General features: G+C 44.4%; 3 protein-coding genes across 3 annotated transcripts; 1 reads left to right on the top strand and 2 right to left on the bottom strand.

The window, feature by feature from the left end:
• Positions 1-229: 229 nt before the first annotated feature.
• Positions 230-3,567, top strand: LOC100822792 (syntaxin-71). Its single transcript, XM_003558748.4, has 9 exons — positions 230-581; positions 682-810; positions 1,480-1,654; positions 2,291-2,376; positions 2,491-2,559; positions 2,632-2,676; positions 2,763-2,825; positions 2,924-3,000; positions 3,220-3,567. Exons 1-9 carry the CDS (start codon positions 426-428, stop codon positions 3,233-3,235), a joined length of 816 nt encoding a protein of 271 aa, XP_003558796.1. The 5' UTR covers positions 230-425; the 3' UTR covers positions 3,236-3,567.
• Positions 3,568-4,007: 440 nt separating this feature from the next.
• LOC100821246 (cell division control protein 48 homolog E) lies at positions 4,008-8,597 on the bottom strand. Its single transcript, XM_003558743.4, has 9 exons — positions 8,439-8,597; positions 8,159-8,321; positions 7,075-7,303; positions 5,881-6,647; positions 5,558-5,779; positions 5,398-5,469; positions 5,027-5,308; positions 4,531-4,890; positions 4,008-4,445 (listed from the first exon to the last, which is right to left on the bottom strand). The coding sequence occupies exons 1-9, from the start codon at positions 8,480-8,482 to the stop codon at positions 4,149-4,151; spliced, it is 2,436 nt and encodes an 811-aa protein (XP_003558791.1). The 5' UTR covers positions 8,483-8,597; the 3' UTR covers positions 4,008-4,148.
• A 1,641-nt stretch (positions 8,598-10,238) lies between these two features.
• Positions 10,239-14,845, bottom strand: LOC100821547 (cell division control protein 48 homolog E). Its single transcript, XM_003558744.4, has 9 exons — positions 14,624-14,845; positions 14,350-14,512; positions 13,295-13,523; positions 12,121-12,887; positions 11,798-12,019; positions 11,640-11,711; positions 11,269-11,550; positions 10,806-11,165; positions 10,239-10,720 (listed from the first exon to the last, which is right to left on the bottom strand). Exons 1-9 carry the CDS (start codon positions 14,665-14,667, stop codon positions 10,424-10,426), a joined length of 2,436 nt encoding a protein of 811 aa, XP_003558792.1. The 5' UTR covers positions 14,668-14,845; the 3' UTR covers positions 10,239-10,423.
• Between the last annotated feature and the right edge of the window lie 542 nt (positions 14,846-15,387).

The following is a 15,387-nucleotide window of genomic DNA, read 5'->3' as shown; positions in this document are numbered from 1 at the left end:
ATTTGACAAAATGCCGCAGGTTTCTGACAGCGACATACTTAATATGAGACGGAAATAGTACAAAATAACAAGCATTTCATTTTGAATAGACGAAAATGCCATGTTTTGGAAAAAAAAAAAGCCATTTTCAATTCGAGCCCACATTTTTTTTTGACAGTGAGCCCACATGTTTTTTGGGACGAATATAACCTATCTGGTTCGGTCGAACCACTCGAAACACTGGTCGGTGAGGGAGTCCACAGACAGACTAGACAGGAACAGAGGTTATCGGGAGGTGTTGCGCTCCGGCGGGTCGGTGTCTTGCTCGACGGGGAGCGCGGCGGCGGTTCCGAGCTCGTCGGGGAGAGCGGCCGGCAGCAGCTAGCGGTTGCTTCCTCTCGATCTCGTTTCGCCGGGGACGGGACGGGAGAGACCGGGCCGCCAAGATGACGGTGATCGACATCCTGACGCGGGTGGACTCCATCTGCCAGAAGTACGACAAGTACGATGCCGAGAAGCTCAACGGTGCCAACGTCGCCGGCGAGGACCCCTTCGCCCGCCTCTACGGATCCGTCGATGCCTACATCTCCCAGTGCGTCGAGGTACCGCGCTCTACTCCACTCCCTCCCCGCCGCTCTCCAGCAGCCGGGGTCCGGCCCCTCTTTCGATCTGAATCTGATCGGTTGTTGGCCGCCGTCGCAGAAAGCGGAGTTGGCGAAGCAGGAGAAGAACCGGGCCGCGGTGGTCGCACTCAACGCCGAGATCCGCCGCACCAAGGCCAAGCTCCTCGAGGAGGACCTGCCCAAGCTGCAGCGCCTCGCGTTGAAGAAGGTTCGCCGATCTCTATACTGTCTGCCATCTCCGAGTTTCGTAGTATTGGTAGGATAATGTCTCCGTGCTGATTGTTTGGGTTAAATCTGACCAGATGTAGGAGAAGTTATAGGTCTCGTAGGTTGCAATGTACTTTCATTTGTTTGTTGGTATTTGATGATGTCTAGGCTTATGTCCATCGATGCCCAGTTCTTCGCATATGACCACCATATATCATCATATCATATGGAGTCTCACCATCGCCTGTGGTTGCATGCCATTTTTAAAAATGCATATCTATTTATTCGAGTTAGATAAATCATGTTGTGTTGATATCAAGCAATTCAATCTTTTGCTGCTGTTGTCCAGTAGTGTATGTTGTCTGTACTTGTCCCTTTTTCTTTCGACTTAACATTCAAGTATCACCGGCATATTTGGGTATGACATCATATGCCCTTCTGCAAGTTAGAACTGCGCATGACCTAGCTGGTTTTATGTTCTACTTTTGGTTTCTTTCAGCTATGCCTCTACATGGTTCATTTTTATGTTATGCATAATTTGGGTAGCCTAGAACTATGCCCAGTTAGATATTTCTTTTGGGTGAACAGGCGATTTAGAATTTGCGCTCTGTTTTTGTATGATTTGTGAATAAAAGAGTCTGAAGACTTTTTTTAACATTTCCTGTAACAGGTCAAAGGGCTCACAAGAGAGGAACTTGCCACCCGTACTGATCTGGTTGCCGCCTTACCTGACAGAATACAATCAATACCAGACGGTAGTGCTACTGCGACAAAGAAAAATGGAACTTGGGGAGGAGCCTCTGGGTCCCGTACTGGTGGAGGCATCAAGTTTGACTCTACTTCTGGTTAGTGACCATCTCATTATATCACCTAGGTCATTAGTTATGCATTGGCTTCTTAGTTGGAAAGATCTAGGCAAGTTCCATTCCCCCCTTATGCATTGCCTGTTCAGATCAACACTAAGCAGCTTCATTTTGTACATTGGCTTCTTAGTTGGAAACATCTAGGCACATTTCCCCCTTATTCATTGCCTGTTCAGATTGACACTAAGCAGCTTCATAACTAACATGCCGGTTTAAAGGTTTAGCTCTCCAATTCTTGAAGGGATCCAAATGTTAAGGTTGTAATTTCATTTACACGTGGGCCGATTTACAAATTTGCTTCCGTGAGTGTCTCCTCACCTTAAGGTCAACATTGTTCTGTGCAAAAATTGGTCAACTGGAGTTTCCAAGTGCATAAGGTCCTCCATTGCTGTAGAACTCACCTCTGCTTTCTATATTAGCATTAGGTTGACAAATGTATTGCCATTATAAATTTGGATTGAGCATGCTTGTCACCATGCCTAAATTTGTTTTGAGAAATGGATGTTGTGTTTGTTTGCTCATCACCTTTGCCATGAGCCTGTTAGATGCACTTCTTAAAATTTCTGTTGTCCTTTTGAGGTCACAAGCTAAACCTTTTTGTCCCCTCAATGCGTGCAGATGGCAACTTTGACGATGAGTACTTTAAGGGAACAGAAGAATCAAATAAGTTTCGCCAGGAATATGAGATGCGTAGAATGAAACAGGTAAAAAAATTTGATTCACTCAACTAATTTTGTTATTCTGTTTTATTTTCTTCTTCCACTGGTTGTGGGAACTTCCATGTAACAAGACCTGCGTTTGGCAATAATATTCTGCAGGATGAAGGTTTGGACGTTATTGGTGAAGGGCTAGCAACTCTGAAAAACATGGCATCTGATATGAATGAGGTTGCGTGATGTGCTTCTATTCAAGTTATATGATGATTCTGAGTACTGTACTAAACTCTTGTGATCAATCAGGAATTGGATCGGCAAGTTCCTTTGATGGATGAAATGGACCACAAGGTTGGTTCTCTTGCGACCACTAGTTTGTTCTTCCATCCATCAATCATCTCAGCAGTGCTTAATTTGTGGTAAAACGATGAATGTAGGTGGACATAGCAAATGCAGATCTGAAGAATACCAATGTGAGACTAAAACAGACTATTCTCCAGGTAAAAGTCTATCTTTCTCTTGGTGCTTTCCTTTGACTTATGCTTCGGTAGTCTGGTGAGCTAATATGCACCTGTTTTCTCTCTCGGCTTGTTAACAGATGAGATCCAGTCGTAACTTCTGCGTCGACATCGTCCTGCTCTGTGTCATACTTGGTATTGCTGCCTACCTTTACAAGTAAGTATTCTCCTTCCTAAGAAACTTACATTTTCTCCGTAAACCACTCTGCATGAACATCTTCTTCCATCTTTTTACTACCTACCTTGGATTTGGACCACCTGCTGAAATAAGATATAATTTTGTTACGTCGTTCTTTACTTGCGTGTTGTCGCAGCAATTTCTTTTGCAGTCATGCTAATGGTTCTGCTTTGTGTTTCTTCTTTTTTATCATGCCAGTGTGCTGAAAAAATGAGGTGTGAGGTGTCCGGGAAATCACTCATGTTACAGTCGAGCGTCTTGCCATTGGCTCCTCTACATGCCATGTCTTCCGGCAAATGGGGTTTCAACACGTGTTCGCGGTCTTTTTCTTTCATCTCTTCTGTGTATTATGGTGTTTTCATTAGGTTATTATTATTATCCTTTGTTGTAGCAGTGAATAGTGTGTGATCATGACCTGATTGGTGTCTGCTGTTTATAAATTGGTTAGCAAGAGTACATCGGCATTCTTTTCGAACCGTATCACCATGCTCATGTAAATTCGCTCCCTCAACACCCCTTTCCATGAGAACTATGGCTTGGTCTTGAGTTTGAAACTGTCACCCATGAAAAACCTCCAAATTCGCCTGAATTGTTTACCCCTCGTGGCTGTCTGGGCTACCAACACATAAGGTTTTGTCATCAGAGAGCCCTGTTGCTTGGAACTTCATTTTGTTAACGATTTTTGCCTCGGAACAAGGCAAATTACAAACAATGAGAATCGATAGGGCATCGACTGGGTGCATTAAGGCAAACAAATTCAGTCCTACGCGTTAAGCTTTTCCTTCCCAGGTGGCCGCAGGAGAAACCGGCAGGACGCGTTGATTAGTATCGTCTCTCCAGCTGCCTAATCCGATAAGCCTGAACATGGTCCAAGGAGTTCTAACAGGGAAAGTGTACACATATTTCATGTGGTCGGCGATCTACCTGTACCAAATGGCTAACAAGCCTACGTTCCCACGCTCACAGAACAAAATACAACAGCAGCAGAAGAGCAAACAATTGGCAGATAATAAGATTACCAGTGCATACCGATACATTGTTCTCCCGTGTAACAAAAGAGACCGTAACATGAACAGTATATCAACGAAACCACAGGAAGCTAACGAGCACAACAAAGAGGGTTTAGTTTAGCTATATAAATCATCATCTTCAGCTGCTGCGGCAGCGGATGCAAAGGGGTCGGCGGCGGCGGCAGCGCCGGCAGCGGGCTGATCTGGGAACCGGAACTCGCTGCCAAATCCACGTGATTGTTGGAGCGTCTGGGCAAAGGCCTGGTACTTGCGGATGTCGGCATCGCTCACACTCCGGCGGGCGTACTTCATCGACTCCTCAAAGTGAGCAGCCCTGATCTCGGCGATCTCATCCGCCTCATCTTCCTCCATGGCTTCAGGGTTGTCTTTCCTCCGCCTCTCCATTTCAATGTCCTGAAATCATGTTTCATTAGATTAGAGAACAGGTAAAACCCCAGAATACTAATTATTGAACACTTAAATCATATTGAATCGGTACCTTTTCAATATTCTCCCTGATGGCATATTTGCAAGCACGCTGACAAATTTCTGTGATGTCGGCACCACTGAACCCTTGTGTGTATTTGGCAAGAGCATTCAAGTCCACATCCTTGGCCACAGGAGACTTCCTGAGGCATGCTTTGAAGATCTGGAGCCTGGACTCAACATCAGGAAGAGGGATGTAGATAAGCTGATCAAGACGCCCTGGCCTGAGCAAGGCAGGGTCTATGATGTCTGGCCTGTTCGTAGCACCGATGATAAATACAGTTTTCTTTGCGTTCATGCCATCCATCTCAGTCAGCAGCTGGTTCAGCACTCTATCAGCCGCACCTCCAGCATCCCCAACACTGCTGCCTCTCTGTATTAAAATATAGTTCAGTGCTATCAGCAATAAGATATAGGATGAAAAGCAATACTCAGGTGCCAGTACACACATACAACCTGAGAGCAATACCTGGTGTCACAGACAAACACAATTTGAAAGGAGGACTAACCTGGGTAGCGATCGAATCAAGCTCATCAAAGAAGAGGACACATGGTGCAGACCCCCTAGCCTTGTCAAAAATCTCACGGACATTAGCCTCACTCTCACCAAACCACATGGTGAGCAGCTCAGGTCCTTTGACACTGATGAAGTTAGCCTGGCACTCATTAGCAATTGCCTTGGCCAACAATGTTTTACCACAGCCTGGAGGACCATAGAACAGAACACCTTTGGAAGGAGACATGCCAAACTTCTCGAATTTCTCTGGATGCTCAACAGGATATTGGACAGTCTGCAAGAATTTCATTTATGTTAAATGCAAGTTATAGCTAGAAAACAGCAATTTCTTAGCATGGAGAAATCTAAGGAGCAGCAAAATACCTCCTGCAACTCCCGTTTGACATTCTCCAGACCACCAATATCTTCCCAAGAGACATTTGGAACTTCAACAACCTGATTTTCATATGATGGATTGAAGTTGAGCCAGCAATTCAAATGCACAACAAAAATCAACGGAAAAGATAACCCAAAAGACACTCACTGTTTCACGAAGAGCGGATGGGTTGCTTGTCGTCAGTGCAGTCTTGAAGTGGTCATTTGTAACAGCCATAGAGTTTAGTATCTCGGCATCAATGGTCTCATCCTCGAGATCTATAATATCCATCTTCTCGCGAATGCACTGGAGAGCAGCCTCAGTGCAAAGGGCAGCAAGATCAGCACCAACATAACCATGGGTGTCTTTGGAAATATGTTCCAGTTCAACCTGCAGCATATTAGAAAATGCAATCAAGAACAGAACACAATAAATGATCAAGCATTTAGAAAATCAGCGCCTTCAAAAGATTATTAACGAATATCACTCACATCTTCAGCTAACTTCATGTTTTTTGTGTGAATCCGGAGAACTTCGAGGCGCCCAACTTCATCAGGGACACCGATGTCAATCTCCCGGTCAAACCTACCAAACCTCCTAAGAGCAGGATCAATACTGTTTGGGCGATTCGTAGCGCCCATAACAATAACATGAGCACGGGATTTAAGCCCATCCATAAGAGTCAACAGCTGTGAAACAATACGCCTCTCAACTTCTCCATTGGTCTTTTCTCTCTTGGGGGCAATTGAATCAATCTCATCAATGAAGATGATAGCTGGTGCATTCTTCTCGGCTTCTTCAAAAGCCTTCCTGAGATTGCTCTCACTCTCGCCTGCTAGCTTGGACATAATTTCAGGGCCATTAATCAGAAAGAAGAATGCTCCAGTTTCATTAGCGACAGCTCTAGCAATAAGGGTCTTGCCAGAGCCAGGTGGTCCAAACAGCAATATGCCCTTTGGTGGCTTAACACCAATAGACTTGAAAAGTTGGGGATGGCGCAGTGGGAGTTCGACCAGCTCTCTGATCTGGGCCATTTGTTTCCGAACTCCACCAACATCATCATAGCCGACCTCATCAAGCCGTTCCTCGTCTTCCCTTTTGATAGGCTCACCATCGCAGAATATCTCAGTGTCAGGTGCAACGATGCAATACTCAGCAGGATCAGTCTCTATAACTTTGAATTCCACACTCCTCATTCCACCCCTCACAAGGAAAAGGTCTCCTTTCCTCAAAGGACGATAAGCTTCAAGGAAGTATGCTGAGAAGGCCCAGAGGAACACAATATCAGTACAATAATGCAATAAAGCAGATTGCAGAAAGTAAAGATCATCCTAACAAGAATGACCAGGCATATCAAGGCTTCCTATATGCCAGCAGTAATCTCATTAAAGTATGGCACAAGATGTAATGAATTTACACACTATACATAGTTTAGGATAGACCACAATATCTGAAAAACTATGAACTATGCGAGTACCATTAAAAGTTCTGTTTGCAAAAATAAAGAACTATCAAATTAACAGCTTCAATCGAATAATATCAGAAGCTACGTTAATGTGAAGCTAAGTTAATGTTAGTGAAAGATACTGATGATATATAACTAGAATGGACCATGGCAAAAAGAAAACCAGAAATTTCTTACAACATGCCTTAATAATAGTATTCGGGTGATTATGAAAACTCACGTTTCAAGAAAGCATCGAACAAGTTTCCAGTAATGCCTTCAACCGTGTCATCAATAGGAAGTATGTGCACACGCTTCCCGTATTTGACATCTGGGCATTGATGAACAGATACCACATCACCAAGTCGAACTCTCAAGTTCTTCCTGACGGTTTTGTTCATTCGGACCTTTGGCTCTTCACATGTTTCATCTGCAAGCACAATGCAGATTGTGTCCTTTCTCTTCTTACCCTGATAGGAGAGTGATCCAAAATGTCAGTGGCAAGGAACTAATTAGACAAGCTTGCTGATAGAATAATTACCATGCACCGAAAATATAGAAAACCATACATCAAAATTGAACAAATAGGTCCAACTACACCTCTTGGCCTCATAGAGAATGTCTAATCTAACTATAAAAGTACCGACTGCAACAGGTGTGCCACAAATTATGAGGAAATACGGTAAACAAGAAAATCTTAAACTTCCAAGTGCCTGCAGCTATAAACTGCCGTTGACCATGAGTTATGTAATCGCACAAGGTACATGGCCTAAAAAATGTAGCTACCATTACCAAGTTACATCAATTTATATCTTGGATGAATGAGATGGTGAACAGAAAGCACACCAAAAATACATACGAACCTCCTCTTGCCATAATTGAACAAGAACAGTGTAGCAGACCCAGACCACATTTGAAAAGGTTGGTCACTAGCTATGATTACAATAGAATCAGCTAGAAATTAAGCTATGATGACCAGATGGCAGACTAAGGCCCTATCAAATATTCAAACATGTTACGAAGCTAAGTGAATAAGTGATAGCCCTCAGGCCCCCACACACACCTACACAAGGAAGTGATAGGAATAACTGGACACTAGATTCTTTCATGAACCCTAAGTTGCCCCAAGCACAGCTTCAGAAACAATTATATAATCAAAAAGCTAACGTTTTTCCTGTAGATTTGTATTCTAAACGCTGGGCTCCGTCGCAAGGAAACCCAAATTCCTAATTTCTGGCAAATCTGCCGCGGATCGACATCCTAAATAACAACGCAAGCCCTCGGATTCGACCTAAACAGAAGAAAAATCGAGCAGATGCGCATACCTTGAGCAGGACAGTGTCGCCACGGAAGAGCTGGAGCCTCTCCATGGTGTCCGGGTGCAGGGCGACGACGGAGTTGTCGTCGTTCGTTGCCTCGTCGACCACCAGCCGGTTCGGCGACTTCTTCCTCTCGAGGATCGCCGTCGAGTAGTCCTTCTTCGACTTCCTGCACACCAAATCCCACCAAAATAAATCACAAAAATAAAAATAAAAATCCACGGGGGAAATATCCCGTCGACCAGATCGGGAGGCCTCTCGGCCTAGATCGCGGGCGGAATCTTACGGATCGGAGGAGGACGGCTCGCCCTGGGTAGGGGGCGTCGCCATGGCAGACGGATTCGAGGTCGGCGGCGCTAGGTTTCGGCCTCCTTCGGGGGCTGTCGTCGTCGAGAGCGGTGGCGAGTAGATATTCTTCGGCCGGGCAAAGTGAGGAGGCAGCGAGGGGATTAGTTTGCATTTATAGCTTCTTTCTTGGAAGAGGGGTTTGGGATTCCCTCTGCGACTCGTGCACGGTGAGGGAGTTCTACTCGGGTTCCATGACATGCGGGTCCGGGTCGCGCGTGGCCCACGTGGCATTGAGTACGGACTCTACACGGCCGTGGGGAGGGCCACATGGCAGCCTCTGAAAGGCGAGCTCGTGGGTAGGTAGGTGTGTACGGTTCGTTAGGGAGCAGTGGTTGGATCGGATGAAAGACGGGGACAATCTCCGTTTACAAGTTTGGTATCTTGCCGATGTGCCTTGTAACAGGAGGAGATCTGATCCGGGGCTGTTCATGGATCGAATTTTTATTCTTCTTTCTTTATGTTATACAGACTCCCTCGTATCTCCCTTCGTTACCATAAAAAATGTTGGTGTACTAAATATCAAACATTTATTATGGATCGAAGAAAACGTAGCTCTACGCTAAGAGATCATATAATGTATAGATTAATCCATCATGGAGGAGATGATTTCTTGATTCAACGATTTAACGAGAACTTCCAAAGATAGGTGGTTCTTTTTAAAAGAACGCTGTACAGACACATACACTCATGGAACCCTATGAACGTTTATGGTGCATGAATTGATTGATGCAGGCCGGGTCTTGTTTCTGATGATGTTGTTTCGTGCCATGTTAGAGTAATTTGATCCTATCGGAAAGTTGAATTCTTTTGAGAAATGACATCTTATTGAACCTGTTTTGGATACATGGTTAACTGACTCAAAGTTCCGTCTGAACGGAAGGATTGAGTTAAATCAGAGTATATTCGAACAAATGCCATTTCAAAGAAAATTTCAAATGACGCTGCGACATAAGTCTAGACAATTGTGTCAATCAAGTATATCCAAATATTACTTCTCATATTATTCATATAACCTCATTGTGGAACCATTGCTTTCTACATTTTTGTGGCTGGAATTGCTTATTAGCGGAAATTGTTACCTATATGTGCATTGATATTGATTTGTTCAGTATTAGAACATAATTTGCTGGGTTATACATTTGGACGCGTGATTAATGAAGCTGTTCGATTAATGTTGGAATAGTGTGGGGAAGAGAGCTAGATTAATGGTTAAATTGCGGCCCTAATCACAATCTATAATTAATAATCTGGTTAGATTAATTATGGTGTGTGTCCTCGGACGTGTGTTTATGTGTCCTCAGACGTCGTCACAAATGGTATCCAGTCAAGTCAGAGGTGGATTATAGTGACAGTCGAATTTGAACCCTATCGCATGGCCTTTCACCGATTTCTCATCGAACTCGATAAACTCACCGAGAAATAATGTTTGCCAAACACATCGTTGTTCCTCGATGTCATCGAGTGTTCCCTGGCCATGATTTCTTCGCAAAAGTCAGAGACGGCGCGGGCATGGACTTAACCACCTGTCCAACTGGCAAGCACCATTCAGCTTGCTAATGACACCAGAGACTCTGCCATTCTCAATGATGAAGGACCGTACGTTATTGTAATCTTTGTCGCACACAACTATTCTACTACGCTAACTAACGTGGATTTGCTGGGAGTATTATGTTCCCAGCCCCAGACATTATAAATCTTCGTTGTGGTCAGCTTGGCTGAACAAAATGGTTAAAGCCTATGATTCCACAAGACCAGTATAACATTACAAAAGCAAGCTAAAGTAGCAAATAATTGGCAGATAATACGAGTATCATCCCAATAATAAAATAAGTACAGCCTTCAACGTTCGCATATGAGAAGGGCATAACATGACAAGTATATTTAGGAAATCACTGTAAGTTAATGAGCACGACAGAGAGGGATTTAGCTATATAAATCATCATCTTCAGCTGCAGCGGCAGCGGATGCAAAAGGGTCGGCAGCAGCGGCAGCGCCAGCAGCGGGCTGATCAGGGAACCGGAACTCGCTGCCAAATCCACGAGACTGCTGCAGCGTCTGGGCAAAGGCCTGGTACTTGCGAATGTCCGCGTCGCTCACACTCCGGCGTGCATACTTCATCGACTCCTCAAAGTGAGCAGCCCTGATCTCAGCGATCTCATCCACCACATCTTCCTCCATGGCTTCAGGATTGTCCTTCCTACGCCTTTCCATTTCGATGTCCTGAAATTATGTTTCATTAGATTAGAGAACAGGTAAAACCCCAGAATACTAATTATTGAACACTTAAATCATATTGAATCGGTACCTTTTCAATATTCTCCCTGATGGCATATTTGCAAGCACGCTGACAAATTTCTGTGATGTCGGCACCACTGAACCCTTGTGTGTATTTGGCAAGAGCATTCAAGTCCACATCCTTGGCCACAGGAGACTTCCTGAGGCATGCTTTGAAGATCTGGAGCCTGGACTCAACATCAGGAAGAGGGATGTAGATAAGCTGATCAAGACGCCCTGGCCTGAGCAAGGCAGGGTCTATGATGTCTGGCCTGTTCGTAGCACCGATGATAAATACAGTTTTCTTTGCGTTCATGCCATCCATCTCAGTCAGCAGCTGGTTCAGCACTCTATCAGCCGCACCTCCAGCATCCCCAACACTGCTTCCTCTCTGTAATATAGTTCAGTGTTATTGACCATAAGATATAGACACTGAACGGCAATAAACAATGTCCATGCACAAACATAGAACCTGAGTAATGAGAGACACTTACCTGGGTAGCAATTGAATCAAGCTCATCAAAGAAGAGGACACATGGTGCTGACCCCCTAGCCTTGTCAAAAATCTCACGCACATTAGCCTCACTCTCACCAAACCACATGGTGAGCAGCTCAGGTCCTTTGACACTGATGAAGTTAGCCTGGCACTCGTTTGCAATTGCCTTGGCCAACAATGTTTTACCACAGCCGGGAGGACCATAGAACAGAACACCTTTGGAAGGAGACATGCCAAACTTCTCAAATTTCTCTGGATGCTCCACAGGATACTGGACAGTCTGCAAGAATTTCGTTTATGTCAAATCCAAATTATATATCTAGGAAACAGCAATTTAAAAGTAGAGATAACAAAGGAGCAGCAAAATACCTCCTGCAACTCCCTTTTGACATTCTCCAGACCACCAATATCTTCCCAAGAGACATTTGGAACTTCAACAACCTGATTTTCATATGATGGATTAATAAAGGTAAGATGGAAACTGTACAATACGACAAACAACAGAAAAGATGCTCCAAGAGACTCACAGTTTCACGGAGAGCAGATGGGTTGCTGGTCGTTAGTGCAGTCTTGAAGTGGTCGTTTGTAACAGCCATAGAGTTCAGTATTTCAGCATCTATGGTCTCATCCTCGAGATCAATAATATCCATCTTCTCACGAATGCACTGGAGGGCAGCCTCAGTGCAAAGGGCAGCTAAATCTGCACCAACAAACCCATGGGTGTCTTTTGAAATATGTTCCAGCTCGACCTGCAATAGAATTAGATAGTGAATCAAGAACTTGTCCCATTAAGTGATCATTCATTTAGACAATCATCACATTCAAAAGATTATTGAAAAGGATCACTCACGTCTTCAGCTAGCTTCATGTTTTTAGTGTGAATACGAAGAACTTCAAGGCGCCCAACTTCATCAGGAACACCAATGTCAATCTCCCGGTCAAACCTGCCAAATCTCCTAAGCGCAGGATCAATGCTGTTTGGCCGATTTGTAGCACCCATAACAATAACATGAGCACGGGATTTCAGACCATCCATAAGAGTCAACAGCTGTGAAACAATACGCCTTTCAACTTCTCCATTCGTCTTTTCTCTCTTTGGGGCTATTGAATCAATCTCATCAATGAAGATGATGGCTGGTGCATTCTTCTCAGCTTCTTCGAATGCCTTTCTGAGATTACTCTCACTTTCTCCTGCTAGCTTCGACATGATTTCTGGGCCATTAATCAGAAAGAAGAATGCACCTGTTTCATTAGCGACAGCTCTAGCAATTAGGGTCTTGCCAGAGCCAGGTGGTCCGTACAGCAATATGCCCTTTGGTGGCTTAACACCAATAGACTTGAAAAGTTGGGGATGGCGCAGTGGGAGTTCGACCAGCTCTCTGATCTGGGCCATTTGTTTCCTAACTCCACCAACATCATCATAGCCAACCTCGTCTAGCCTTTCCTCGTCTTCTCTCTTGATAGGCTCACCATCACAGAATATCTCCGTGTCAGGCGCAACAATGCAATACTCTGCGGGATCAGTCTCTATAACTTTGAATTCCACACTCCTCATTCCACCCCTCACAAGGAAAAGGTCTCCTTTTCTCAAAGGACGGTAAGCTTCAAGGAAGTATGCTGAAAAGGTCCAGATGAATACAACAATATAAGTACAATAAGACAATAAAGCATGTTGCAGAAAGTTTAGAACATCCCAGCAAAAAATAGCCTGGTATATCAAGGATATCAAAATGCAATGAGTTTATTTACTGAGATCATAGTTCAGAGGATAGGCCACAACATCACATCATGGATAAATTAGCAGTACTAGCATCTGACCAACTCAGAACTGAACTAAGAGTGCCAAAAAAAAATGTTTCCCACAAACAAATCTATCAATGCGCAGATTCATTTGAATAATGTAGATGCTACGTTAGTGTTAGGGAAAGATGCGAACTGTAACAATATTGGACATGAAAAAAGAAAACCAGAAATTTCTGTCAAAATGCCTTTAAAATAGTATTTAGGTGCTAAAGAAAACTCACGTTTCAAGAAAGCATCAAACAAGTTTCCGGTGATGCCTTCAACCGTGTCGTCAATAGGAAGTATGTGCACACGCTTCCCGTATTTGACATCTGGGCATTGATGAACAGACACCACATCACCAAGTCGCACTCTCAAGTTCTTCCTAACAGTTTTGTTCATCCGGATCTTTGGCTCCTCACATGTGTCATCCGCAAGCACGATGCAGATTGTGTCCTTTCTCTTCTTACCCTGTAAGACAATGATCCAAAATGTCAGCAGCCATGAATTGAGTAGGCTAGCTTGTTGATAGAATTGTTAATATATAGGGACAATAAAGAAAAGAATACATTAAATTAAACATATGTACCACTCCTCTTGACTTCATACAAGATATGTAATCTAATCATAAAACTAGTATAACCGAGTTCCATAGCATCAGGTTATTGAGTAAACGTAGTAAACGGTGACTCCCAAGTGCCCACAGATATGAACTCCCATTGACCGTAAGTTATGTAACTACACCAGTAAGCTACATGACCTCAAAGAAGTAGCTATCGACACAAAAAAAAAAGCTGATTTATATCTTAGATGGTTCAGGTGGTGAACAGAAAGCCAAACAAAACATAGGCCAGTCATCCAAAATTCAGCACTCAGTCGGTGAAGCCAACAAAGCCATATGAATCTCCAGTTATCCAATATCCAAAATTCAACCGGCAGTGTGGCAGATCATAGTTGAATAGATTGATCACTCACGATAATCAGACGAGAAGAAGCTAGATAGCTGTGATGTCATGATTACAGACTAGAGGTTCTATGAGCATACCTAGACAGTAGATCCCTAAATGAGCCCTAAGTTGCCCAAAGCGCAGCTTCACAAACGATTAAAACGAAAAGGCTGAAGTTTTTCCTTCAGATTTGTATTCTAAACGCTAACCATTACCATCAGCTCACCTCAGCCCTAAGGACACAAAAATTCCTAATTTTCGGCAAATCTGCCGCAGATCAGCATCCTAAATAACAACGAAGCCCTCGGAATTCGACCTAGACAGGAGATAAATCGCGCAGAAGCGCGTACCTTAAGCAGGACAGTGTCCCCGCGGAAGAGCTGGAGCCTCTCCATGGTCTCCGGGTGCAGCGCGAGGACGGAGTTGTCGTCATTGGTGGCCTCGTCGACCACCAGCCGGTTCGGCGACTTCTTCCTCTCGAGGATCGCCGTCGAGTAGTCCTTCTTCGACTTCCTGCACACCAAATCCCACCAAAAACAAAATTCAGAGAAACAATCGACAACGCAGAACCTCCCGTCGACCAGATCGGGAGCCCTAGGAGGATAGATCGAGGCGGGATCTTACGGATCGGAGGAGGACGGCTCGCCCTGGGTAGGCGAGGTCGCCATGGCTGGCGGGATTTCCGAGGTCGGCGGCGCTAGGTTTCGGCCTCCTTCCGGGGCTGTAGTTGTCGAGAGCGGTGGGAGGCGGAAACGGGTAGATATTCTTCTTCCGCAGTTCCGCCGGGCGAAGCGAGGAGCCCAGGAGGGAGGCGAGGGGATTAGTTTATACTGTAGTTTCTTCTTGGAAGAGGGGTTTGGGATTTCCTCTGGGACTCGTACTCTGCGAGAGAGTTCTACTCGGAATTTATGACATGCGGGTCCCGGTTGCCAGAGGCCCACGTCGCATAGAGGCCGGAGTGGGCGAGGGGAGGGTCAGGGGGGGCCACATGCAGTCTCTTGATGGATGAGGTCGTGTTACTCGTGTATGGTTCGGGGGAGAAGCCCTGCTTAGATCGGATGAAATCATGAAAGATGATTTCTTTCGATAAGCTTGGTATCTCAAAGTACGATTTTCTCAGGTAAGACGCCTTGTTACTCCATATGTTTCACAAGATCGAAAGCATCTTTTAGAAAGAAAAAAAATCTTTTCGAATTGAGGCCACATTGTTCATACGTTTATAGGGATATAAATAAAGTGGTGGCTTTGGACATTAATGAACTTTGTAAAGGAACAATACCTTTTATTTACAATCCCTAAAAATATCATATTCTGTAAAAGTTGCAAAATCAGTGTTGCAACAGAATCTCTGCATGCTTCTCAGCTGACAATTTCATATTTTCTCTCTC

This window comes from Brachypodium distachyon, chromosome 1 (assembly GCF_000005505.3).
Source record: "Brachypodium distachyon strain Bd21 chromosome 1, Brachypodium_distachyon_v3.0, whole genome shotgun sequence".
In the NCBI taxonomy this organism is placed as follows: domain Eukaryota; kingdom Viridiplantae; phylum Streptophyta; class Magnoliopsida; order Poales; family Poaceae; genus Brachypodium; species Brachypodium distachyon.
This window is presented reverse-complemented; position numbering and strand designations above follow the sequence as displayed.

Bases quoted from the DNA above. Each gene is read 5' to 3' on its own strand.
- LOC100822792 (XM_003558748.4), top strand. From the start codon at position 426: ATGACGGTGATCGACATCCTGACGCGGGTGGACTCCATCTGCCAGAAG. The intron at 2,377-2,490 runs GTAAAAAAATTT...AATATTCTGCAG, and splicing joins AGATGCGTAGAATGAAACAG to GATGAAGGTTTGGACGTTAT. The intron at 2,677-2,762 runs GTTGGTTCTCTT...CGATGAATGTAG, and splicing joins TGGATGAAATGGACCACAAG to GTGGACATAGCAAATGCAGA.
- LOC100821547 (XM_003558744.4), bottom strand. From the start codon at position 14,667: ATGGCGACCTCGCCTACCCAGGGCGAGCCGTCCTCCTCCGATCC. The intron at 11,712-11,797 runs GTGAGTCTCTTG...TATGAAAATCAG, and splicing joins CATCTGCTCTCCGTGAAACT to GTTGTTGAAGTTCCAAATGT. The intron at 11,166-11,268 runs GTAAGTGTCTCT...ACTATATTACAG, and splicing joins TTGATTCAATTGCTACCCAG to AGAGGAAGCAGTGTTGGGGA.
- LOC100821246 (XM_003558743.4), bottom strand. From the start codon at position 8,482: ATGGCGACGCCCCCTACCCAGGGCGAGCCGTCCTCCTCCGATCC. The intron at 5,470-5,557 runs GTGAGTGTCTTT...TATGAAAATCAG, and splicing joins CATCCGCTCTTCGTGAAACA to GTTGTTGAAGTTCCAAATGT. The intron at 5,309-5,397 runs GTATTTTGCTGC...AAATTCTTGCAG, and splicing joins TCAAACGGGAGTTGCAGGAG to ACTGTCCAATATCCTGTTGA.